At 48.1% G+C, this 26,891-nt stretch overlaps 1 protein-coding gene across 2 annotated transcripts in view; it reads left to right on the top strand.

The window, feature by feature from the left end:
- Nucleotides 1-26,891, top strand: part of KIF1C (kinesin family member 1C) — a 1,865,342-nt gene that overhangs the window by 479,490 nt on the left and 1,358,961 nt on the right. For both annotated transcript variants that reach the window (XM_069643618.1, XM_069643608.1), the window contains exon 7: nucleotides 20,957-21,135. In XM_069643618.1, coding sequence (XP_069499719.1) covers nucleotides 20,957-21,135 — 179 coding nt within the window. The remainder of the gene's footprint in view (nucleotides 1-20,956; nucleotides 21,136-26,891) is intronic.

Here is a 26,891-nt window from a genome sequence, read left to right as displayed (position 1 = left end):
TACCAGGGAGTTTTGGCAAAGAGCAGCTGGTGCACGATGATCCCTCGTAGCTCGGGGAGAGGTCTCCTAGACAGGTCCTCTCTTGGATACATTCCTTGAAGGCACAGTAGCTTTCAGATTAGTGATGGACAGCAGCAGCAGTTCTTCTACCGGTGGGCTTCAATGTTAAGCGTCAGTTTCAATGTCAGTTTCTACTTCAGCTTCTGAACGATTTCTAGCAGTGAGAGGTCCCCAGTTATACTGTTGATCTCCCATTCACTCTGCTGGGTCAAACTCAGGCAACCAATCACTCAGAAGGACATTCAGGCAGTCAGGCAGCCAATCAGGCGCACAGTGCATTCAGGCCATTCTTCTCCATCCAGACACTCACAACACAGAATGTGGATTCGGACAAGCACTCTGCCATTCAGCACTACACACTGCATTCATACCAGTTTTGGGCAAGGCTGTCTGTCGTTGTGTCAAACACCAGATAGTAGTCACCCATAACACAATGCGTATTCATCACACACTGCATTCACCCAGGTCCCACAACATAGTCATTGGGAAGGCTCCAGCCAGTCTGGCCTGGACTTTCCCACAACACCATATATGGAACTTCCACCCAACAGTCAGTCAGGGGGAAGGGACAGAGTCAGGGCTTCCCGGAACTTCGGAAAAAGTAAGGTAACAGGCGGTAGAAAGCAAGAGGCCACAAGGGCCATCTTGTTTCCTATCAGGAATCCACTGATTCCAATGACGGAGCCTTGGCGTCCCAAAATGTAGGATGCGCAGAGCACCTGTCGATTCAGCACAGAGCTGCCACCCGCCCATACCCTGTTCTGTGGGCAACACACAGGTGCCCATAAACATAAACTAGGAGTACAGGGTCGTACTCCCACCCATGGGTGCCATAAGTGTATACCATGGGTCTGTTCACCAAACCAAATACAGGAAGAGCCGCACCGCCAGGAGTCCCACATGAACTAATGCGCGAAAAACAAGACAGAACACATGATAAAAAGTAATAAAAGACAAGGATACGGAGGCTCTGTCCCCCCCGATGCATTTCCTGCATCACAGAGGGTTCTGCGGCTTCCAAGAAAGGAGGGTCCAGGCAGCTGGACCGCTCGCCGACTCCACATCGGCGCAAGCAACAAAAAGGGGGGTGGGAGTAAGGGCATTTTCCAGTCCCCCTCCTCTGCAACTCTTCTGGCAGAGATCTGGTCGCTCTTAGAGAGCCAGGCTGTGGAGGAAGTCCACGCCTCCCATTAAGGATTGGGCTTTTACTCCAGGATTTTCGCCATTCAGAAAAAGAAACGGGCGCGCCTGAGAGTTGTGCTGGACCTTTCCACCCTCAACCTCTCCCTACCTCTACAAAAATTCAAGATGGTTACGCCAGCTTTTATAGCAGAGACATTGTGCAAGGGAGACTGGATGTGCTCCCTGTATCTGAAGGACGTGTACTTAAACGTCCCGATTTGGCAGCCCCACCGTTCCTTTCTACGCTTCAGGATCATGGGCTTCCATTTCCAACACAAGGTGCTTCCTTTTGGCCTCAACTCAGCCCCCGGGGTCTTCACCAGACTCCTGAATACAGTGGCTGCCCTTCTCCGGGCACAGGGCCTCCACATCTACCCATACCTAGACTGCTGGCTCGTCAGGGCTACATCCCCGGAAGCAGTGCACCACACATCCCATGCTCTTATGAACACACTGTAAGATCTGTGCTTTTCACGCAACCTCAAGAAGTCGCAGCTGCAGTCCACGCAGACTGACTTTCCTGGGACTCATATGGGATACGTGCTCCGAGAAGGTGTTTCCGTCGAAGGTCATGATCAGTCATCAAGAGGGCCACAACTCGCTTTCTCAGCAGAGAGGTGACCTCGGCCTGGTGGTACCAGCACCTCCTGGGTCTCTTAGCAGCGGTCCTATTAGCCGTCCCCCACACAAGACTCAGGCTAAGGATGATACAGGTGCTCTTTGCGGCATCATGGAACCAGGAGCAGGGCTCTCACGCCGAGATGATCAATGTTTCTCCATCTATCGACCCGCACCTCACATGGTGGTCCATGGACTACAACCTACGGACGGGCAAGCCCTTCCGGCCTCCCACCCTGCAGGTCACCATCACCACGGACTCCTCTCTTGAGGGAAGGGGAGCCACCCTGGACGATCTCTCGGTCAATGGCACCTGGACGCGACTCAGAGCAGGAGTTCCACATCAATTGGTTGGAGCTAAACGCCATCTGGCTAGCGCTCAGAGAATTCCTTCCACTTATCAAAGGGAAAGTAGTCCTCCTCCTCCAGACGGACAACTCGACCAGCATGTACTATGTCAACAAGCAGGGAGGCACCAGATCCCCTCCACTGTGCAGACTGGCTATCAGCATGTGCGAGTGGGCCCTGGAAAACGACATCTACCTCTCAGCAGTCCACATTCCGGGGAATCCAACCTGTAGGCGGACAGGCTCAGCAGGTTGGGAGCGGACAATTTTGAGTGGCAGCTAAACAACCTCGTTATTCAGGAGATCTTCAGCAGATGGGGATATCCCCAGGTGGATCTCTTTGCCACCAGGCACAACAAGAACTGCCAACAGTTTGCCTCCTGGCGTGGACAAGGCCCCGGCTCACTAGGCAACGCTTTTTCAGATTTAGTGGAACGGCATAACCGCATATGCCTTCCTGCCCACACCACTGATTCAGTGATTTGCAAGATCAAGGAGTCTCGCTAGCTCAACATCATCCTAATAGCTCCATGGTGGCCATCCAGGCTTTGCTTCTCTGAGCTGCTCAGCCTCTTGGAGATGCCTCTGATTCATCTGCCGACGGGACCAGTACATCATCTGGCGCAGCAGGGGGGCAGAGTCATCCACCCCGTGCCACAGAAACTAGCCCTCGCAGCGTGGTGTCTGAGCAGGTAACGCTACAGCACCTCAGCCTCTCCCAGGCTGATCTAGACCTCATACAGGGTACAAGGAGCAAGGCTACCAGGGCCCAGTATAAAAGTAAATGGACCAGTTTCTGCCACTGGACGTGCTCTCTTCTCGGCCACCTCGGGTGTGCAGGTAGACACTTTCCGCACTTACCTCGCAGCCATAGGGGCTTACACGAACTCGGAGGAGGGGATTTTCTCCTCCTCCAACCCGATTGTGAAGAAACATTTGACGGGACTCGCAAGGCTCTACCCGCCCATCAGGAGGCCGCACCGCATGTGGGGGTTCTGAACATAGTCTCTGGCGCATTGGCGCACACAAACCGTTTGAGCCAATGGCGTCTGCTGCCATCAGGCTGGTCACCATTAAGCCGGCCTTACTAGTCGACCTCGGCTCACAGTCTGTGAAATCCAGGCGCTGGTCGCCTCGGAACCATATAGTTCCTTTCATAAGGACAAATTAGTAAGGCGGACACACCCAGCATTGCTGCCTAAGGTGTAGTCTGCTTTCCATTTAAACGAGGAAATAGTGCTCCCTAAATTTGTTGCCGATCCTAAGGATGAGGCACTGAGTTCTACACTGCCTGGATGTCAGGTGTGCCCTGAAATTCTACCTTGACAGGATCAAGGGCTTCCACAAATCAGACAACCCTATTTGTCACTTTTGGAGGTGCAAGACCAGGCTATCGGGCCCCCAATGCCCCCATTTCCAGATGGATGGCCAGCACATGCCGCTTCCGGCAAACCTGCACGGCCACGCAGTCAGGGCCAAGGCAACAGCCATCACATTCCAGCACCATGTCCCTTGGCATGTCATAAGCAGGGCGGCCACCTGGGTCACTCCCTCAGCTTTCTGCAAGCACTACTGTTGGATGTCGGCTCTAGATCTGACGTGGCTTTTGGTCAGGCGATTCTTAGAAACTGGTTTGTTTAAGGAGGGTCTCTCTCCACCCTGGGGCTACATTCAGTTGTAATCGCCCATGCAGTATGGAGGGAAGGGGACTGGCAGTAAGAGTCATAAGTTACTCACTGTAGTGACTAACGTACTCTTAGTCATTAGTCCCCTTTCCTCCATACGTCCCACCATCCTCACCCCTAATAAAACTGGTGCCATTAGGCAATGTAAATCTATTGTCGATGCGTCTATGGGGACTGAGGTCTGGTGCCGGAGGGCGGAGTCAGACCAGCGAATGCTCTCAAGGCGCACCCTTGCGCGCCTCTAAATTTAAAGGGGAAGACGTTTTTTTCTGGTGAAAAGAGTTTGGTCTCCCGTCCCTTGGACCGGACGCCCATGCAGTATGGAGGAAAGGGGACTAAAGACTAAGAGTACATTAGTCACTACGGTGAGTAACTTATAAATTTACAAAGCATTATTCTCTCAATGCTTCCCATGCTCAGGACGTGGCCTTTGGTAAAGCAGTACTTTACTCTGCCCTGAAAAATCTTTGATATATAATTCTACCCCCTCCTATCATAATACTGCTTTGGGAGTCTGCCAAAGATGAGGAATAGGTTGGAGGACACCATCCATTTGAAGAACAAGTTACTTACCCCTGGTGACATTCTTTCGACTCTGTTCCTCCAACGTATTAGTCATCGTCCTCTCAACCTATCCCTCTGTAGAATTTCCCATGCTATTACAGCTTCCGTTCCACCAACGCTGAGTACTATCATGCCCTTATTTATGGGCATCTGGGCTACACAAGGAGGGGAAAAACAGAACTGAGGCCAACGGGCGCTGCGCGTGCTACATATATCCTCTGATTACGTCACCCTCGATGGAGGCCTTCGAGGGACATCGACACGACGCACTGCACCCACTGCCTAATGTTTTTTCCCAAGTAGCTGAAGCTGGACATTACATTTCAAAGATGAGGAATACGTTGGAGGAACATCCAGTCGAAAGAACGTCACAAGGGGAAAGTAACTTGTTCTTTCACCACCTTGATATCACATTGAGTGATGTGCCGATGGGCGCAGTCTTGCGAATGCAGGTCTTGCTGAGGGCTACCAAGTTTCAGACTAATGTTCAGGACCAGATCATGGATCTCCCATTTAAAGGGTTGTATCTCTTCAGTCCAGATACGGACAAAGAGTTGAACAAGAAAGACAAGCGCCCAAATTCCTAAGCATTTGTTGTTGCTAAGGATCTCCTAAGATTGGCAGAAGGTCATCGGAGGCAGCCCTTTTCCCTTGAACAAAAAGCTGTGTGGGGCATGATATGATATGGCATTTATAACGCGCTTATACACAAGTGTTTCAAGGCATGACGATGCAAGGGGAGGTGGGGGGGACAGAGGGAAGACAAACCACGATCATACTAGGCCAAGTGTAATTCAGATCGCGCAAGTGCATGGGAAGGAGTAAGGGGTACAGTGCGGTACATGGTTTAATAGAATAAATAACAGTAGGTAAAGTACGGCCAGCAGGTGGCAAGTGCAAGGGTAGGAGCAGACATCAGGTGTCAAGTGCTGGTAGTGGGACTGAAGGGGTACAGAAACAATTCCCAAGTGCGAGGGTTGCCAGGAAGGCAGTGTGCAGGCAAGCACCTGGCGGGGGAGGGGACCTGGGCCCGAGATCAGAGGGTGGCTAGGTGACCAGTGCAGTATCAGTATCAGCCAGGAAGTCAGCAGGGAAGAGGAGGAGAGAAAGCAGAAGCAAAGAGAAAGGTTTTGAGGTGCTTCCGGAACTGGAGAAGATTCTCCAAGATTCAGGGAGGCAGGGAGGCTGTTCCAGAGGGAAGCCCCAGCCGAAGAAAGATCTACCACCAACTCGTTGCTTGGAGAAACGACTGACCGTGAGGGAGTTGAAGGCGGATGAGCGAAGAGCTCGAGAAGGAAGGTATTAGGAAGAGATTTGAAGGTATAGAGGCCCCAGGCCCCAGAGGGCCTTTTGGACAATGCAGAGGGGTTTGAACTTAATCCTCGCAGCCACTGGGAGCCAGTGCAGAGATTTCAGTCCTGGAGAGATATGATCCCTGGGCTTGTGGCCAAGGACAAGTCTCGCAGTCCTTTTCTGGATGAGTTGCAGAGGGCGGAGTGTAGAAGCAGGCAGATTTAGAAAGTGTGTTGCAATAGTGAAGCCTAGAGAGAACCAGAGCTCTAGAGACTGAGCTTCTGGGAGAAGGAGAGGAAAGGAAAAATACCTCTGAGAAGGAGCAGCTGGTAGTGCGACTTCTTAGAGACGTCAGAGATATGGGGCAGAGAAGGAGTGTGGAGTCAAAGATGACCCCAAGGTTTTTTGCCTCAAAGGTGGGAGCAGTAGGAGGGCCAAGAGAGAACGGCCAGAGAGTGAGAGGAAAGGAGGGGGTGGGTGTGCCGATGAGGAGAATCTCGGTCTTACTGGCATTACGGCAGAGATCTATGGCAGCACACCACTCCTGGATGGCACACAGTCAGAGATGAGAGAGAAGAAGTGGCCGAGAATAGCCTGAAAATGAGCCGAGTGTCATCCGCATAGCACTGGAAGTTGGGGCAGAGAGCTGCAATGCGGTGGGCAAGAAGTGCCAGGTATACGTTGAACAGCCAGGGAGAGAGGTTAGACCCCTGGGGGACTCCACAGGTAGAGATGGAGGAGAGGAAGGACCCAAGTTGAACTTGGGAGGGTTGATCAGAGAGGAGATAAGTCAGCCACTCCAGGGCCTGCCCAGTGATCCCCAGGTTATCACGGAGACGGTTGAGCTGGATTGTTCCATGACACTCCTCGAAAGAAGCAGCCATATCCCCCTGAAAGCCGTTTCTTCTCGCATCTTAGCTGTCCTCAGGACCTAAACAGTCAAACTGACATGAGGTTGGATCTACGGCACACCAGTGCGGGCCATGGTAGCTTTACATATGGACAAATGGAAGACAATATTTGAAGACCATTGGCTCCTTTCAGTGGGTAGCAGAGGTTCTTCCTTCCCCTGCCACTCTTCTTCCTACCCTCTGTCAGCAAGTTTCGCACTGTGCTTAAAGAGATACAGAAACTCCTGTAGAAAAAGCCAATCAAACCGGTTCCTTGTTTAGAGAGGGGTTTGTGATTCTGTTCAAGGTCCTTTGCTGTTAGAACAAGAACAATGCAGGCTTATGGAATGGTGCTGTACCCCTCCCTCTTTGACCTTTTCTTACCGCAAGAAAAGTTCAAGTTGATAACCCCAGCCCTCATGTTAACCTCTTTACACCCTGGCGACTGGCTGATAGCTGTGGTTCCTCAGAACACGTATCTGCCTGTGCTGTATAGGCCCCCTCTTCGGCGGTTCCTCGTTTTCTCCCTCAGAAAAGACCCTTCCCAATACAAGAAGCTGCCATCACCCTCTGTTCATCACCCAAAGTGTTTTCCAGACTGATGGCCACTGTTTCATCTCATTTACTACCGGAAGGTGTTTACTTATACATATATTTGGAAGATCGGATAATCCGTGTTGGCTCTTGTAGCCTGCCGGCCTCCAACTTGCAATTCCTTCTGGATATGATGTTCAGTATAAGCCTGCTGGTCAATGTAAGGAATTCAATCCTATTGCCTACGCAGCAACTAGACTCAATCACTTTTTTGGGATTCCACAGCTTGCAGTGTGATCCCAAAGGAGGTATGAGTGAGGGTTATGCTGGAAATAACTGTCTCCTGGTTGTATCATATATCAACATTGACCTGGTGCTGGTGGTGGTATCAACACCTGCTTGGACTTGTGCATCCAGAGTACTAGCAGTTACCATGATCAGGCTTTGAATGTGCATCACACAGCTACTCCTGGTGCCTTATTGGGATGAATTGTGGAATCCTCGAGACAAAAGCTGATCCCCATCCCATACTGGCTCTATGTAACGCTCACCTGGTTCCCGTAGAGGCGCCGGTCTTGACTGGGCGTATACCGGATCTTCAAAGGTGATGTGTAACACACGGCTGGCTCTTTGGGCTGGACCTCTGTGCACTGTATGTCTGACTCGAAGGGTAAGATGTCTGCAGATAGAAAATATGGGATTAATGAACTGGGTTATTGAATGTCTCTCTCTTCTTCCCTTTCTCTTCTCCTGTAGAACCCCAAAGGTTAACGCTCTCACCTTAGGTAAGTGAACGCCGTGCTCTCCATCTGCCTCGGGGCAGGGTGCTGTAACCAGTTTCTTCACTGGATAAGGGGAGCAGGCCTCTTGACTTCAGAGGACTGCTGTCCGTCGTTTACTGCACGAACGGTAAGTTTCGAGTAATTCTAATGTCTTTAAAAGTCTTTAGTAATGATGTCTCTTGTTTTGCAGGGTTCCGGAGATGGCGGATGACGGGCTGAAGTGAGTTGAAGATGGAGCCCGTGTGATGAATAGAAGCGCCTGGAAGCACGTAAGTAAGCGCTTGTTGCCTGCTTCACGATGCGCTCTAACTGTCTTTTTATTTTGCAGGTACAAGTTCGGAGCGGCTGCAGGGTGCCGGAATACCCACTGGGTTAGATGTGGAAAGGAGTAATGGCACGTGAGTATTAAAGTTCCCCAATGTCTTTAAACGCACCTTGTTTTGTCTTTCAGATGCGGGATGCAGCGCCGAAGGCCTCCGGAGCGCACGAAGAGTAGGTAAGCCTTTGTCTTTCAGATGCCGGAATGCAGCGCGAGGCGTTGGTGACAGCCGATGGACCAGGTAAGTGAAGCGCTGTCACTGAAGACCGTAATGCTAACCTGTTCTTTCTTGTCTTTATAGGTGTTGCTGAAGACTGGATTCAGGATGGTAAGCCTTTTTCCTTAGGCCCAGGATCAGATGCAGAAGACACGATGAGCGTTCTGCTGCAGAGGATGCAGAATAACGCAAAGCAAGATTCATCCATCGGGTGTGGTTTAAATAGCCTCCTGTAGTGCTTAGGTTTCTCCTTTCACAGCCACGCCTAGGTAAGAAAAGAGTTCCTGCTTTCCAGAAGAGTTCCAGTGTTCTGAACCTAGGGAGTGGCTCCTGCCCCACCCAACAGGAAAAGTAGTTCCTAACAGAAGAGGATCAGAGGCTCAACTGGCAGGCAAGTAAGCAGCATGGTCTGCTGCAGGTAAGTCCACCCAAGCATTATGAGCCCGGCGCTTCCAGCGCTGGGACTGGGCATATTTATGAGCCTGGTGCCACTGGCGCCAGGACTGGGTCCAAAAGGTCCCAATTGGGACTGGTTGGCACTCGGAACCTGGGTTATGGATCTGCTTCCAAGGGAGTTGGGAAAACCCTGACCTTTTGGAAGCAGAGATCATGACACTCTAGAAGGATATTCGTTGGTGGCAAGACAAAAACAACCTTTAGATAGTGGTGTTATTCCAGGAAAATACGTAATCAGCAGATAGTTACAAGACTCCTCACACTGTGGGTGGGGAACAATTCTAGGACACCTATGTATACACAGCAGGTGGCAGGGTGCAGATCTAGAGGTAGACATACATTTTCTAGAGCTGAAGGCGGTGTCTCAAGTGCTTGAGGTGTTGCTGCCAGTTGTGCAAAATTAAAGGGTGCTGGTTTTAACGGATCATGTAGTCGCTGTGCATTACATAAATAAGCAGGGGGTTACCAGGTCAGTGAAGGTGGACTCTTTGGTAGTCCAGCTCTGAGAATGTCCCCTACATGCATCGCACCTAGCAAAGTAAGAGAATTAGGTGAATTTGCTGAGCAGGTTGCCCCAGCCAATCACAAATGGGGGATACAGAGGGGTGGGAGGTGTTCTGTTAGCACCGTTGAACTAGTAAGTGGATACTTTTGTCGCAGAACAGCAATTGCCTGAACTATTCCTCCTGGGAAGGGAGCAGATTCACTGGGAGATGAACTGTCAATTTGGAATGATCTTTTTCTTATTGCTTCTCTAAAAATATTCTGCTCTGCCAGGTGTTGCATAATTCTGTTGGTGGCGCTACTAGCCAATGAGGCATTGGATTTCAGTGCTGCTGTTTATGGCACATGGACCACCTCCATCACCCCCTTTGTCAGGAGCTTCTACACCAGCGGGATGTAAGGATTTCACACTGCTTCCCAGAATCCCTTTTTTTGGCCATTTGGCACTTGATAAAACTGACCTACAGTCACTTAGACCTGATGAAGGAAAATGTGTGTAATATATAGTGGCTACAAAGAATAATTCTGTTTGGTCACCATATAAAGTCAAATGGCTCAGACTCTGCCAATGGCTGCTCGGCACGTCTGAAAATCTTCTGCAAGCCTCAGTAGATTTGTTTGTTTCTTTATTTGATAATGCGCTCCAAGCCCCTGGGCAGTCGGGCGCAGCAGTATATGAAGATTTAAAGCTTAGTTAAATGCCTGACACAGGCTAATACATGCATAGGTAAGTTTACAAAATAAGAGGCAGTACAGCGCAAATCAGATACCTAGGAGAGCTAAATATATACATAGTCTGAAGAGTCAGAAACGGATGTTACAGGTTGTTCGTGTGTAGCCAATTGAGTGCATTAATTCTAAATCTGGTGTAAGGTGATGGTCGTCTAATGTCAGTGGGGAGAGTGTTCCATAATTGCGCCGCTTTGACTGGAAAGCTGGATCCACCGGCCGTGGTTAATTTGAATCTAGGTGTTTCAAGTAAGGAAGTGTTGGAGGTTCTTGTGGGTCGGAGTGTATGTCTTCTGTTAATTTTTTCAATTAGGTATGAGGGTGCTAGGTTATTCAAACATTTAGCTGTAAGAGAGATAGTTTTAAGGAAGATGCTGTCCTTAATTTTTAGCCAATGGGCCTTAGTCCGGTATTTAGAGATGTGCTCTCTACGTGGGATATTTAGCGCCGCTCTTAATGCTTTGTTTTGCAGTCTCTGCAGTTTGTCAGTGACTGACTACAGGGCGTTAAAGTAGTCAAGTCTGGACATAAGAGCATTAGCCAGGGTGAGGCAGCTGGTGCTGGACAGGAATGGTCTAGCTGCTCAGATAAGTTTGCAAGTGTAGGTTGTGGTAGAGGCGAGGGAGTTCACTTGCTTTTTGAGGGTGAGGGCAGAGTCGAGGTAGAAACCTAACGTTTTGACCTCAGGCATGACCCTGATAATATTGCTGTCAATATTAAATGATACATAGTCCGGGGTACGTTTTTTTAGGTTGTGGTCTGAGCCAAGGAGTAGGATTTCAGTTTTATCGTCATTCAGGCAGAGGCCATGTGTGGCCATCCATGCCTGAATGAGGATGTATATCTTATTCACCAAAGCCAGGTCTGCCTCGTAGTTGCCCGAAAGGGGTATGAGGATCTGGGTGTCCAACTTGTCAAACAGTGGCTTGGTGAATATATTATGGATGGTGGGTGAGACACAGGAGCCCTGTGGGACTCCGCATGTTATTTGGATGGGGTCAGCGCATGAGGATGTAGAGAAGACTCTCATGGTCCGGTTCGCAAGGAAGGATTGGACCCAGGCTATGGTCTCCCCTGTGAAGTTGGCCGCAAGCTTAAGGTGGTTGCATAAAACTGCATGATCCACCAGGTCAAAAGCTGTGGACAAGTCCAGTAAAAGTAACAACGCTGTTTTCCCATTGTCCTTTAGTTCCTCAATTTTTGGTTTGAGGTCCAGCAGGGCGGTTTCCGTGCCATGGAGAGGGCGGAATCCAGATTGACGCGAGCCTTGAAGCTGTTTGGTTTCCAAGTAATCTTGAATTTGGATGTAGGCTACTTTATCGATGATCTTAAGTAGGAAGGGTACAGTGGTGATAGGCCTATAATTAATTGGGATGGATGGATCAAGAGTTTGCTTTTTTAGCAAAGGTAATACCCAAGATTCTTTTAGGTTAGTTAGTACTGTGTTAGATTTGAAGGAGACGTTGATAAGCTTAGAGATAAATGGGGCTAGGTCTCTAGCTGCATCTTTTATTATTTGTGCCGGGCAACTGTCGCCCTTGCAGTTGGAAGGCTTTAGGGAGAGGATAACCTTTTCTGTGTCGATAATAGAGCTAGTTTTGAAGCTAAAGGGTGGGATGGTGTTGGGTTCAGTGGTCATGGGTATAGGTTCATCAGTGAGGGGAAGGGAGTCCTTTTTGTTAGTTATTTTGTGTTGGAGGGTGGGTATTTTATTGGAAAGGGCGTTTTGTATATTAGTGCACCATAGCTTGTCCTTGGGGACAGTGTCGGTAGGGTGAATAGGGGATTCCATTTCTCGGAGGATGGCAAATAGTTCCTTGGTGTTAGATTTGGCGTTGGTAATTCTGTCGTTAAAGAGATTTTTTTTGGTGTTAATAATTTCTTTTTTGTATGATTTGGAGAATTGGGTTAAGTTGGCTTTATTTTTTATCAGTAGGCGCATTTCGCCATATAGTTTGGAGCTTTCTTTTCTGTTTTCTGAGGTCCTTGAGTTGGGACCTGAACCAGGTATTTAGGTGGGCTTCTTGTTTGCCTTTTCGTAGTGTGGGTGGTGCGATGGTATCAAGCGCATGAGTCATGGCCTTGTTGAAAGTGTCCACTAAGATAGTTGGGTCCGTATCATTCTTCACGTTATTAATCCTAGGCAGGAGTAGGGGGGATGAGTTTTTCTGTGGAGATATCTTTTATACTTCTGGTAGGGAGAGGGTATCATTTTGAGTATTTTGGGGCGGAGGAGATTAAGTGTGGCGGTGAAGTTAATTGGAAAGGGGTCCGTCCACGGTTGAGGGATAATGTCAGTGATGGTTATGTTGCAGTTAATTTCGGAGACCCAGTCGAGGGTTCTTCCTTTGACATGAGTAGGGGCTTGAACCTTTTGGGCGAGCCCATGGTCATTGAGTAGGGCAGTTATAGCTTGGGCATTTTTATTGTCTAGCTCATTGTAGCCAATGTTGAAGTCGCCCAACAGCAGTGTTTGAGACTGGTTTTGGGTACTATTCGCTATGAGGCTGGTACGGTCGTCTTCGAAGGATCCTAAGGGACCTGGGGGCCTATAAATCAGATGGCTAGTTAATGTGCGGTTATTAGATAGTGGCAGTTTAGCTGACAGTGTTTCACAGGATGCACAAAGAGGTGAGGTAGTTAGTCTGATAGGCAGAGTTTTTTTGGAGATGATAGCTAGGCCACCGCCTTTGGCATTCAGTCCGTCAACTCTATGAATTAGATAGTTGTCAGGAATGGCTAGGATCAAGGTAGGTCCCGCTGCCTCGTGGAGCCAAGTCTCTGTTACAGCAAGGAAGTCTACGTTACCGTTGTTTAGTAAGTCAGAGATTTCAGTTGCGTGGGCTACCATGGATCTAGCGTTAATAAGGGATCCGGCTAGGGTCCGGGTACTCATGGGCGGAAGGTTACTTGTCTGTTTGCCTATATGTTTAGTTATATTTGGGTGTTTCTTGTGGTGGGTGTGGGTGAGCAATGGGGCCAAGTTAGAAGAATTCAAGGCAGGTGTTTTCTTGTCCTGGTGAGTCTGAGTGATTGGGGCTCGAACGGTCATGTTGGCGCTATTCCTTTTGGGTTCGTATATGCAGGGTAGTCTAGCCCTAAGTCTCAGATTCCTATCTGGAGGTGGGTTAGTACAGTAGGTAGTCAAGGCCATAATAGCAATGAAGCGAAGTGTAAATAATAGTGAAATGGTTCAAATTATTACTCCTGGTGCTTCAATTATTTTGGAAAGGGTTAGTTTAACTCAGGTGTGGTGGTATAGACTAACTAGGTAGAGTTCAGATGTTGGCTGAATCAATAGAGTTCATCTAGACGCCAGACACATAAGTTAGTTAATGGGGTCCATGTAGCATATATGTCTGTTGAGAATTAGGAATGGATCAACAGGGTAGTGGGGACACTAAGGAGTACAGTATAAACCAAGAAAGCAGGAAATGTATTTTTTTATCATGAGGGTGTAACCGGGAAACCAGGTTTCTGATGCTTATGAATCTGCTTAGAATGACATGCTGTGCGTATAGTCCGACATCTAGTGGTAATCGCAGAGTATTGCATCTTTCTTTCGAAAATAGAAAGGGGATGTCGACATGGGCGTGACTGTAACACGATCCCTAGCATGACGTGCAGTGTACCCAAAATCCCTCACGCGTCGAGGTCCCTTTTTTCCGCCGACCACGTTGGTCGCCTAATGCGGAGCTCGCAATAGTTAATATTGCTTACTTTATCCCATGACCTATGGTCGTCTAGTATTCGTAGTACTCTTCTCGGTGACTGCCTCGTGGGCTTTCTGCCACCGAAGACCTCCACAACTGCTCGACTGTCGACTGCATGGCCTCGGCCCTCCGGCCAGGCCCTTACAGTAGGGAGAGTTGGAGCCTTGGTTTATTGTTCAAGAATGTATTTCCTTTTCCCTGCTTTCTCTATTAGGTCTGGCTGCCATCACCCTCTGCTATGGAGAGGACACCCTTTACATATTGCCCGTTGTGTAATGGCAAGTTCCCTTGGAAGGACACCCATCGCCGTTGCAATCGGTTTCTGCCTCGAGACCATGACGAGCGCTCATGCAAGTCCTGCAAGCTCTTTCCACCGAAAGAGTTGACAGGCGGACTAAATGATGGGCGGCCTACGCTATGCAGGCCGAAGCAATTCACCCGTTGGCGCTGTTGCTTCAGACGACGACGAATCCATCGGTAGCCATGGCTCTGAATTGGAAGCCATCGACCTTTCAGTGGAACCTTCAGGCTCCCAAATGTCCAGCCCTGACAGACAGGCCTCCGGCTCTGTTATGGGGAGTTCACACCCCGGCGACAAAGGCACACACGCACCACAAATATCTTAACACACAACCCATAGGCCTCCTCGGCGGAGTTGTCGAAGAAGAGCGCAACACCAACAGGGCTGCTGAAAACTTCAGCGCATCCCGAACCTTGCGGTTCGGCACCCTCCACGCAACAGTCATTGTGGCATGCGACTGGGCATTCCTCTGGAAAGGGCATTCACCCCAATGAACACACAGTCGCTGACACACCATCCAAGGGAGCAGAAGCACCTAAGGCTTCGGTGGAGCTATCAGGCCCGTCAAGATCTTCCATTCAGCCACCGAAAATCTTTGAGAGCCTCGCGGTCATTATTTTGGCAGCTACAGAATACAAGGGCACCCCTTCTCGTTGAGAGGAATATTCTGAAGCCCTCCAGCCTCTCTCGAAGGCCGTATTAGGAACATTTCCCCCTTCTGGACAATCTTTTCTACCTCCAGACACATCTGCATCTTCCCTATGGACTAGGGAGACATTTGAAAACTATATGGACAAAATGGCCCAATTTATTAACTTTTCAGACAAATATTACTCCCAAAAGACCTAGGGAAGAGGACTCTTGCTCCATTCCACATAAATTGCAGAAATGTCCCATCTCTGCACAAGGCCTCTAAGAGGATATCTTGGATGTCTTTGCAGGAGGATACCTATGAGGACATTAATCCATTTGCTCAGTACACAGCTGACCAAGAACTAGACTGGGATCAGTATCAGAGGACCACAGCCCTCGGCTATCTCCAACACGCACCCCTGACCTGGACATCATTTTTCTAGATCCCCCTTCTTCACCTCCACTAAGAGAGTAGTTACCTGTGGATGACCAAATGTTGTTCAACACCATTTTAAAGAGAGCGGCCGATAATTTCCCAATCACAACACATGACGCAGCTCCTGACTCGTACTTTGAGGATATCCTCAAGGAGAAGCCTCCAACTAGTCAAGCCATCCCTTTACTCACTTCTATAAAGAAGCGCCTAGCTTCTTTCTTTGTTGTCACCGTCCCTCACATGGGCTGTCAACCTTCGGGTTGAAAAATGATTCCGCCATCTCCTTCCGACCCACTGTACATACAGGGTCATGCCACACCGGACTCCCTGGTGGCTACAACCACTAGGAAGAGGACAAGGGTTCCGCTGTCCACAGCGGAAGCCCCTGAGGATAAGGCTTGTAAGAACCTTTATGCCCTTGGAAAACAAATCGCTGCCTCTGCGGCCTATTCAAATGGGATTGTAAACGCAACTCTCCTGGCAAGCTAATGCGATGTCCAGGAAGGCCTTCAAGAGGTCCTAGAGCCCACCTGATCACATCTGCTGGTGGTCGTGGCTGAGGGCAGACAGGTTACCTACAACATATTAAAAAATACTCTGGAGACTGCTGAAACTGCTGGAGGCACTCTAGCCCTGGGGACTTTACTTAAGAGACACGCCTGGTTGAAGAACTCTGGTTTTAAACCAGAAACAGAGGTCTCTCATCAATAAACCAGTCGGACTCCCAACCTTTTTGGGAAAGCTGTGGATGACTCCCTGGAGACTGCCAAGAAGGAGCAGGAAATGCTGAAATCACTCAGCCAGATCACGGCCATGCCCTTCCGTGGAGGCTCTAACTCCCGCCATTCCTTTCGTGGACAATCTTTTTTTCGGTCTCCCCATGGACAATATGGCTCAGGAAGTACCCCCTGGTTCTCTGGCCAAGTCTCTTCCGGTAACAGCCAGTATTAACAGAGAGGCCCTCGTAGAGACAAGGGTAGAGGCAGGAACTCGACTCGTAGAGGCTCCCCGGCCTCCACCTCAAAGTGACTCACTGATACGGGTCCCCCCTCCTATTCCTCCCCAGTCGGGGATTGCTCGTCATTGATTCAACCGTGGGAGGGGATTACATCAGACCAGTTGGTGTTAAAGACAGTTATCCACGGCTACTGCATCAAGCTTCACTGACCACCTCGATACCATCCACCGAAAAGCATACGCCTGTCACCAGAACACCTACATATCCTGCCGGAAGGGGTTCAAGTCCTTCTGGAAAAGGGCACCATAGAAGTCGTCCCCATTCACTAGGTAAACAAGGGTATTTATTCAGTGTAATTCCTTGTACCCAAAAAGGATCTCGCCATTTGCCCCGTTAGACATGCACCCAGCGAACAAGTATGTCAAACCTCAAAAATGTAGTATGACAAAACTGCAGGAAGTAATCCCTCTGCTGCTGCAGGGAGGATTACATGGCCACATTGGATATGAAAGATCCATACTTTAATATTTCAATGTTGCCAGTGCACAGAAAGTACCTCAGGTTCATGATAGAAGACACCCACTGTCTGTTCAAGGTTCTCTCCTTCGGCATTGCCTCAGCGTCGCGGGTGTCCACGAAGGTACTTGGCGGTAGTAGCTGCTCACCTGCGCAGGCTGTCCATCCCAGTCTATCCTTCCCTCGACGACTGGCTCATAACAGGGGATTCGTACGGAACATGCCAAACAAATACCCAGAAGACGGTAGATCTCCTCTTCAACCTAGGTTTCTCGATCACTGAGAAAAAGTCCAGTCTAAACCCCAGCCAAGTCAAACGGTTCTGGGGGTTCCAATTCGGACCAAAGACGGTCTCGTCTTTCCTGCCAACGAGAGGGATGAAAACCTGCTGTTCCAGATCCCTCGCTATGTAGCTAGTCACAAGGTGACCATACGCAAAGCCATGCGACTGTTAGGGATGGTGGCCTCCTGCATCTACCAAGTACCACACGCTTGCCTGCGCATGCGCCCCATGCAAGAGTGGCTCTCAAGCCAATGGTGTCAGGCCAGTGGGACGATCTAGTGGTTGTCTCTGCAGCCCTCATTCAGTCTCTGCAGTGGTGGTCAAGGGAGAACCTTCTGCAGGGGAAAACTTTCACCACCCCCGTAGTAGAAGCCACTCTCACTACAAACGCAACTCAGACAGGGTGGGGGGGGGGCTCACCTCCTTCATCAGACGACGCACAGCGTGTGGTCCCCAGTGTTGGCATCCAATCACATAAACTTGTTGGAACTGCTAGCAGTGTTGAAGACCCTGAAGGCCTTCCAAATACAACTCCAGGGGAAGACGGTTCTAGTCCTCACAAACAGTACTACGGCCATGTATTACTTACACAAACAAGGAGGCACTCATTCTCTAGGGCTTTCCTATCTGTCCTAAAACGTATGGAAGTGGGCTCTCAGAAGTGTCCTCCTGTCGCAACATGTTCCAGTGGAACTTGATCTTCTGGAAGACATACTCAGCTGAACCTTCCCTCTACCCGTAGAGCATGAGTAGCACCTACGGGGGGGACATTGTACTCAATGTCTTTGCAGACTGGGGTTTCCCAGAGGTCGACTTGTTTACCCAGATTACCCTCAGAACCGCTGCAAGGGGAACAGTCTCTAGATAACATGCTCAGGGAAATTCATCTTTTCTTTTCTCCTGATTCCCCTGCTCAAAAGAATAGTGCACAAGATGCACCAAGAGCCAGTCAGGAAGATTCTGGTGGCCCCAATGTGGGCCCGCCAGCCTTGGTTCACCCATCTCATGGCAATATCATTCTCCCTTCCCAGGAAGCTGCCATGCCCATAAAACATGCTGTCTCAAGACCAGGGGGAACACTACATCCATGCCCTCAAACTCTCAACTTAGCAGCCTGGCTTCTGAGGTCATAGAGTTTGGGCACCTCCAACTCCCTCAAAGATGTATGGGCATACTTGGAGAAGCACGCAAACACGAAAACCATTCATTGCTACTCCAGCAAATGGAAGCGCTTTGTCATCTGGTGTAATGGTAAGGGCATCAATCCTATTAAATGCACACCTAAACATATTGTCCTGTACCTAACCAACCTGTTGGATTCAGGTCTGGTTTTCAATTCTCTAAAGGTCCACTTAGCTGCGTTTTTGGCGTACCCCAGGTCTCAGGGCAAGGTTTCGTGGGGGAAAATTCTGGTAATTAAAGTATTTATGGAAGGGATAGAGGCTTCATCCCCCGATTTCCAACCCAGCTCCCCAATGGGACTTGAATTGTGTTCTTACCAGACTAATGTGCCTCCCTTTGAACCAATGTATGAGGCTATCCTTAAAGCACTCCCCTACAAGACCGCCTACCTGGTGGTGATCACCATTATAAGGAGAGTTGGCGAACTGCAGGCCCTTTCAGTTCAGGACCCATTCGTCACGATTCACAAAGATAAGGTGGTTTTGCGCACACACCCACGCTTTGCGCCTACATTTATCTCAAAGTTCCATGTGTACAAAGCCATAGAACTACCCACCTTCACAAACTGGATGTGAGGAGAGCAGTTTTCTATTATATGGCAAAAAACAAATTCACTAAGGAAAACAAACCAGTACTTTGTTTCGAGGCAGCTGGCAGAGAAGGGGAACCTGTCTCCAAATCGGCTATCTCAAAGTGGATTGTAAACTGCATCACACAGTTATACTCTTGCCAAGAGAAATCTACCCTTCACGCCTAGAGCACACTCTACTCGGTGCACAGGGGCTACCATAGCATTCATTGCAAATGTTCCTCTTGAGTCCATTTGTGAAGCCGCAACCTAGAGTTCTGTACCCACCTTTCCACAACAATACTTCCTAGATGCACACTCTAGGTCTGATTCTCAGGTGGGACAAGCAGTGCTAAGACATCTCTTTGCTACTGTTCCTTCACACATCTCACCACAATCGCTGGGTACTGCTCGCTAATCTATGCACAGCATGTGATTCTAACCAGATTCACAAGCATCAGAAGACATGCATTAATCACCGTAATAGCATTTCTGATGATTGTATCTGCTTAAATTTACATGCGCCCACCCTTCCTCTCCTCGTGGAACAGAAGGATCATAGATATACCTCTTACACATTCTCTCTTCTGTACTCGCTCACGCTGACTATAAGGCTCCCTCACAGCTGAGAAAACGCAACCAGAGGGACTTCGATGCGTGAGGGATTTTGGGTACACTGCACGTCACGGATTGTGTTAGTCACGCCAATGTTGATGTCCCCTTTTGATCTACAAAACAAAGATGCAATGCTCTGCAATTACCACTAGATGTCGGACTATATGCACAGCATGTGAATCTAAGCAGATACAATCATCAGAAATGCTATTATGGTGAGTAATTCATGTCATCCTCCTGTATAACTTATCTGCCGGCCTTCGTGGCTTAAGTTTCCAAAGAAAAAAGACAGATTTTCCTATGAAATCCAGTTGTCAAGGACTACTTCTTCCATCTGGCGTCGGATCTGAATGTGCTCCTAGTGGCACACCAACCATTGTAACCCTTGACTTGTGTAGAGCTTGGGCTTGTGTCGTGGAAAAGAGCTTTTTTGGTAACAATTACATCAGCATGTAGGATTAGTGAGCTGCAGTCAAGATCAGCATGGGATCCCTTTATCTCCTTTCATAGAGACAATGTAGTCCTGTGGTCCCATCTTTCCTTCTTGCCGAAGCTGGTAGCGGAATGTCCTATGAACCAAGACATTGTGCTACTGGTATCTTTTCCTGCTTGTCAAGTCTGAAGCGGATGGTGTCTAGCGCTATCTCGAAGTTCGTAGGGACTTGAGTTCGTATTTTGAGTTGACGAGGCCTCGTAGGTCCTCGGACAGTGTCCCTTTCGAGCACACCAGCAATAGCCTGGTAGAGTTTGTCCTGTTTTTGCCGTTGCTGTGAGCCTGCGTTCTTCCTGAGAGACTTCAAATGCAGTTGACTAGAGCATAAAGTACGACAACATAATTTTAAAGACGCATGACTTGCGGGGGAAGGGAGAGATTTGCAAGACACACATGGGCCTCTCCTCAGCTCTTTTTTTCTGGCACCTCTCCTCTTGTCAATAGCTGTAATAACTGTAGAGCTGATAAACTGCTTGGACAGGCTGTTCTCTGGAAAAAAATTCAACAATGTAGGATCCTCATTCCACACACCCTCCACACCATACCTGAAAATGGGTGATCTGATCCCCACTGTTTCCTACCCCAGTTGCTTGTAGATCCATTGCTGAACAATTGCCTGCCCCCCCCCCCCTTCCTCTCCCCTTCCCTCTCCTGTTTGTTCCAGGCTCCTTTATTTCTTTGCTTCCCTCACCATGTTGATTGAAGTGCTCCGTTGCTTCCCGAAGCTAGCTCTGCGCTCAATAAATACTATAATAATATCCTTCTTTCCATTTATTGGTTTTCATCTGTATTGAATGGGGTTGTAAAAATGTACCAATTGTGTTACTATAGATAACTGCGGAATAAGGTAGGAAAAAAAGATCTGAGTATGATAGAACTGCCCATATAGTGAATTGACTGTGTTTAATTGCTTTGCAATCTTGCCTCGTTGCCATTGTGCCGTTTAAATGAATCAGACCCCAATTTAACAGCTGTACATTTTCTCCAGCTCATGTTACTAATTATACAGTCGTTATGTAGAAAAATTCAAATAACCTGTTTTGCTGATGTGGCTCCATTCTCTTTTAATTATACTCAGGTGAGCTATATGGAAATCTATTGTGAGCGGGTGCGGGATCTTCTCAACCCTAAGAGTAAAGGCAACCTTCGAGTGCGGGAGCATCCTATAATGGGGCCCTATGTGGAGGATCTTTCCAAACTGGCTGTCACCTCCTTTAACGACATCGCAGACCTGATGGACTGTGGAAACAAAGCCAGGTGAGACTGATTGGGAGTACACTGGATAGTTGTTGCTGTTCAGCCCGTAGGTTGGCCAAAGGTCACCCATAATTTAGCTAGTCTATTACTTCATTTAGAAGGCCTTATTTGTCCAAGACTAACATATGCCCAGAAAAAAAGATCTTGGTAACAAAAAGCTTGCAGTGTTGAAGGAAAGGGATTTTATGTTCGTCAATTTTACTGTTAGTAGAACACTTAGTAATCATACGTGATATTTTTGAGGTGCAGCTCAGTATAGTAGCTAGACTGCTACCTAAAGATTGTGCTTCACTGCAGAAGAGACCATGCTTGGAGATTTTCACAAGGTGTAGAGTTCTGATGAACCAAGTTTAGTAAACCTGCAAAGGTTTACCACAGAACACTAAACCAAACTCCCACTTGTAACAAGGCTTAAGTAGATTAGGATTTGGCGTAAAATACAGTTAACAAACACAAAAGATTGCCAAGCACTATATTCTTTACAGAAGTACAACACACATTGCAAAGCTAGCAGTTTTGGCTTTTGTTTATGCGTGGGATATTTATTTCCAGGCACTGCCATAATGATACTAACTGGACATAAAATGGCTGACAAATTGTTAGTACTTGGTAAATGTCTATTTAATACATGTTCAAGAATCAGAATGTTTAGCACGGCCAATGTTTGTTTTTAATTGGTATTCGGTTTAAGGAACAGCTGCAAGGACATATATGGATTATAAATTAAGTGGCTGAAGGCATTATTGGATATATCATTATTAGACTAGAAGTTTGTTTAAAGCTCTAATTTAGCCATTACCTTTCTTAATCTTGACTAGAGATTGACATCCCCATAAAAGCACAGAGCTAGCTTAAGGATATACCAGGAGCGGTTTGTTTGGGCAAGGAGGGGGCAGTTAGTGTGTGGGATTGGCTGTAGACAGATTAGCATTACCATGGCTGGTTATTGGGTGGGCACATGGCCCAACACCCAGAGGCTGTGCCCCGCCTCACATCCCATCTCTCTTCTGGCTTCATTTTAAAGAATTTTTTTTAGGATTGTGGATCTACTTGGATTCATATGCTTTACATAGGTAGCCTTCTAGTGGTTGCCTGCGAATATCACTTCTTTTTTAAATTCGATAAAAGGGGCATTAACGAGGATGTTACTGTCACATTATCCCTATTCTACGTGTACAGGGACCCATAATCCTTCAACATACTCTATTTTTCTTCCCACCATTGGTTGGCTGCAAGTACGTGAAGTGGAGAAAGTTTCCATCATTTAGCGTCATCACGCTGCTTCGAGTCCGAGTGACATGTGGTCGACACCGGTAAGAAGCTGACAGTACTTGAAGCAGGTTGATGAACATCGCCGCTAAGGCATACAGTAGGCACAGTGGGAGAGGTCCCTATTACTATTGGTTGTCCCCTAGAGTTTGCCACTGTTCCTTTCCATCTTTCCCAGTGCTACGCTTGATTCCGGTCACCCTACACTCAATTTAAATTCAGTGCTGTATGCAGGTCCAAATTCCTTGCAGATATTTATTTGTATTTTTTTTATGTAACGCTAAAGCCCTTGGGCATCAAAGTGCTGTAACATAAAAAGGACAAACACAAATGGTAATAAAATCAATCTAACGGAGCCAGATGATCAGAGAGTGGGTTTCGCAGAATGTAGTGTAACTAAGTAAAAGATTCAGAGAAAAGGAGAGTTTAGAGGATGTAAGAAAGGGATCAAGCCTGACATACAGTGGTAGTGTGTTCCATAGGGTAGGGGCCAGGAACCAAAATGATCTGCCACCTGCGCAGATATGCTTAATGCGTTTCTTTTGGAAAGTACATTCCAAGAGATCACACTGAAGATCATTGCCAGAAATTGAAATCCACGATCCATAAGAAGCGGGGAAAAAACACCTGTGCAGCAAACGCCATACAATCTGAATCCGCTCAGGCAGATTCTGCTCTATCAGTGGAGACTCTAGACAGCACGGTTTTGGACGCCGCATTGACAGCGGCCTCGAGGACCCACACGTTGAAGTGCCAGCAGGAAACGATTTGCATCCAGCATGCAGCTTGAAGACCCAACTTCATGTTGTGTTGTGGAGAAGTCCTCTGGCAACCGAGAGACTGCGCATCACTGTAAGCTAAAACACAAATCTATATTGAAAGATACCTGCTCTAAGACGAGTGGCAATCAATCAGTCACCTCTGAGACAAAAGGAGTTGGACCTGACCCAGCCGCCGAGTGCAGTAAGCGCAGACACTAACAAAAACACAATGTCCCATCCTCATGCCCTAGGGGATGAAAAAAAAGGGTTCTCTTTAATGCTGTCACTGAATCCGCCAGAGTCCTTAAATCATAGACAGCGGCTATCATAATCTCAGTGTATAAGAAAGGTGGGAGGGACAACCCAGCAAACTACAGGCCATTATCATTGCTCGATATAGCTGGGAAAATATTTGCATGCACTATTATCATGGGCAAAGGCGTCATCTGCAATTAGCTACCATTAAGTGGGTTTGCAACCGGGTATGAGTACAATAGATCAAGCCTTCTGTTTTTTCTGATTCATCAAAACTATGTAGCCTTAAGGAATCTGAAAATGTATACCATCTTTCTCGACCTTAAGGCTGCATCTGGAGGCCGCATAGCTTTAGTCCCTCGAGGGCCGCCGTCGAGTGTCGACGTCATCTGTCGTATAAAGGGCTCGAGCGCGTCCGTTGGTCTCAGTTCCGTTTTTCCGAGCTTCTGCTTCGTGTTTAGAAACGGCGCGTCAGTTCTTTCATTGAAAATGTCTTCATCTTCAACTCCTACCACACCCAAGACGGGTTTTAAAAAGTGTCTAAAGTGCGGAAGGAAGATGTCCTTTACGGATCCTCACCGCTATTGCCTTTGGTGCCTCAGCCCTGACTATCGGGCCGACGAGTGCGATTCGTGTCAGGCGATGTCGAATAAGGCTCTTAAGGAACGCCAAGGTAAGCTAGCGGTGGGAGAGGAGTCTTTTAAGTCTGCAAAAAGACAGAAAGACAGAAAGACTCGGAGAGTTGAGTAGAAAATCTCATCATGAGGCGGTTGAGGTCGAAGAGTTGCTTGAGGAAATCGTCGTCCTCTTCATCTAAAAAATAGAAGAAGCAACGTCACAACTCTTCTTCCTCGTCTTCATCCTCGCCTGACAGAAGGTTAATTTCATGTCCTTCTAAGCATAATTCCCCCAAAAAATGGGAGGCTTTTAGGGCTTAAATGCTAAAGATTTTTGAGAAGGCGCCCCCGACACCCTCAAAGAAGTTGCGTGAAGAGCATGCCCCTGTCCATTCCATGAGTGACAGAGTGTTAGGTAGAATTCTCTGTTTAGGCTGAATTTCCTAACCTAGTGAGTCCCCCAGCAGCTTTGCTGGATTTTTGGGGTTTATTTTTTTCTCCTGCCAAGAGTGAGACTTTTACCCTCACTCTTGGGCATGATCTGAGTGTGTTTCTTTGAATCTAGATGTGTTTAATGGGCTATGGGGTCTTTTACTCCATAGGGCTTCATATGTTTTTGTGATGTGTTACACAGCGCACCCTCAGTGCAGTGACACAGGGGTGTCATAGTGACCCCCCAATATAGACTCCATACCCTAGGACTGACTACTGTCTCCCAAGGCATGTAAAGTCACTATTGACTTTACTAGTGTTAAATTCTGAACAGAACCAGTACAAACCATCATATTGTGGACGTACTGGCTGGGGCAATTCAATTGCCCCGGGGTCTGTTAGTCGAGGGGGCACGTCTCCGTCCCCCCTGAACGAGTTTTGGCTGGTGGCAGTGGATACTACTTTTTATATTCAACCGCGAATATTTCTCTATGGGATTTTGCCATTGTTCGAGGCTACTATCTTTATTTATTTAATTACGATAGCCTCGAACATACCGCCGGTTTATTTAATTAATATTCATTCTCCGGTTGGTCTCTTCTGTGACTCCAACCCAAGTCGAGCCCTTTGTTCCACTTTTTGGCGGGCTTCTCCACAGAAGCCCTCCAAAGTGGTGCCATTCTGTCTGGGGTACTTAGGAGGGGTGGAGGGGGATTTAGCCACCCTGGACTGAGTTGCCTAGGCAACTCAAGTCGCACTCCGTCCTGATTGGCCCAAGTGGTGAGCCGGCCGGCTCATCACTTAGCATGTTTGAGTGACAGCTAGGCTGAGTGAATGGGGGTTTTCTGCATAAAAGCAGGGCTTTGGGGACTGGAACTTCAGAAGTCGCCAAAGGACCTAACAATCCGACGAGGGAGAAGTTGAGCCGACCTGCCACGATGGCACCACCGGTGGAGCCCTGCTGGACCGTCTCACCACTTTTCCCAACGACAGAGGAGATCTCCCGCCGGAGAGTCTTCTTCCTTTGACTGGTGGGGATAACCAGTTTCACCGTCTTTTCGCCTTCCCGACGTAGCTCGTGGCCGCCTTGCCTGTGCCAAGCACCCCGGCAACCGGGATACCACGTTTTACCACGACCGCGAATCAAAGGTACCACCTTTAACCGGAAGACTCCGCGGCTGCTTTCTTCCCTGGTAGTTCAACGACCTTCATCTTTCCTCCAAGTCGAGATCTTCTCTTCCCCTGGACGACGCAACTTGCACCCACTACCAGGAACAACTGCCACCGCTGGAGGATCTTTCCCACTTAAGGTACCGTGTCCCGCCTGGCTTCCCTTGCTACCGACTGTACGGGGTAGATTTAGCCCCCAGCTTTCGAACCTGGGTTAGCCTGGGACACCCTGGCTAAACTTTCCTAAGCCTCTCTAAACTCTTTTTGAACCCTCTGCAAAACTTTCTAAGCCTAGTGTAACTGTGTGATCTTGGGCGCATTTGTGCTCTGCTCTCTCTAAGAGGGGGCCCAGCCTTTGGACTTCGGCTCACCAGTGACTTTTGCTCTTCTGCCTTGCTATCAGTGTTCCTGAATCTTAGAGTGGTGTACCTTTCGATATTCTGTCTTTTTCCCTCCTTTTCTCACAAACTTATCAGAGTGCAATCTAGTTAAGCGCTCACCTCTGTATGAAAATAAGTGGTGTTTTACTGTGATTTATCCGATAAGGGAAAAGGGGTGTATATAGTACAATAGTAATTGTGTTTAGAACATTTTACAATAAGAGTGCTGGAGTGTTTCAAACTGTGTTTTTAAATAAATAATTATATACTTTGATACCAAAGCTCTGGTCAGTGTTTGCTTGTATTATTGTATCTGGGTACCTATTGTGTATACTTTGCATACTGCCTAACTCTTCTTGAGGGAAGTCTGACTGCTCAGCCACAGCTACCAGGTAAATCTGGGTGGTACAGACTGCTACCAAGTGGGTTTACTGCCAACACCTGTAGTCTTAGATCTTTTGTAGTGGTCCCTAAGGACACTGCACAGGTTTCTGCCTAACACAGAGGAAAATCTAAAACTGTACACGCAAAATCCGACAAAGTCGGGGGCGTCCTCGGAGGATGATTCTCCAGCGCCTCAGGAAACAAGACAAAAACCTTTGGTTCACAAATCGAGGTTTACAGAGGACAAAATGGCGTCTCCGAAGTCAGTAATTGACTCGACACGTCCTTTGATTACGTCGAAGCCAGAGATCGCGTTGATACCTTCGACCACAGTGTCGAAGCCTCTCTCGACAACATTGAAGCCTTCCTCAATGACCTTGAGTATTCCTTCGAGCATATCGAAGCCAGCGTCTATTCCTTCGACGCCTTTGTCGGGGAAATCTCTAATACCGATACCCAAAACAACATTTACCTTAAACCTAGGTCAA

This window comes from Ambystoma mexicanum, chromosome 1p (genome assembly GCF_040938575.1).
Source record: "Ambystoma mexicanum isolate Mex_15411 chromosome 1p, UKY_AmexF1_1, whole genome shotgun sequence".
Lineage (NCBI taxonomy): Eukaryota > Metazoa > Chordata > Amphibia > Caudata > Ambystomatidae > Ambystoma > Ambystoma mexicanum.
Note: the sequence above shows the minus strand (reverse complement) of the source record. Positions and strands in the feature narration are given on the sequence as shown.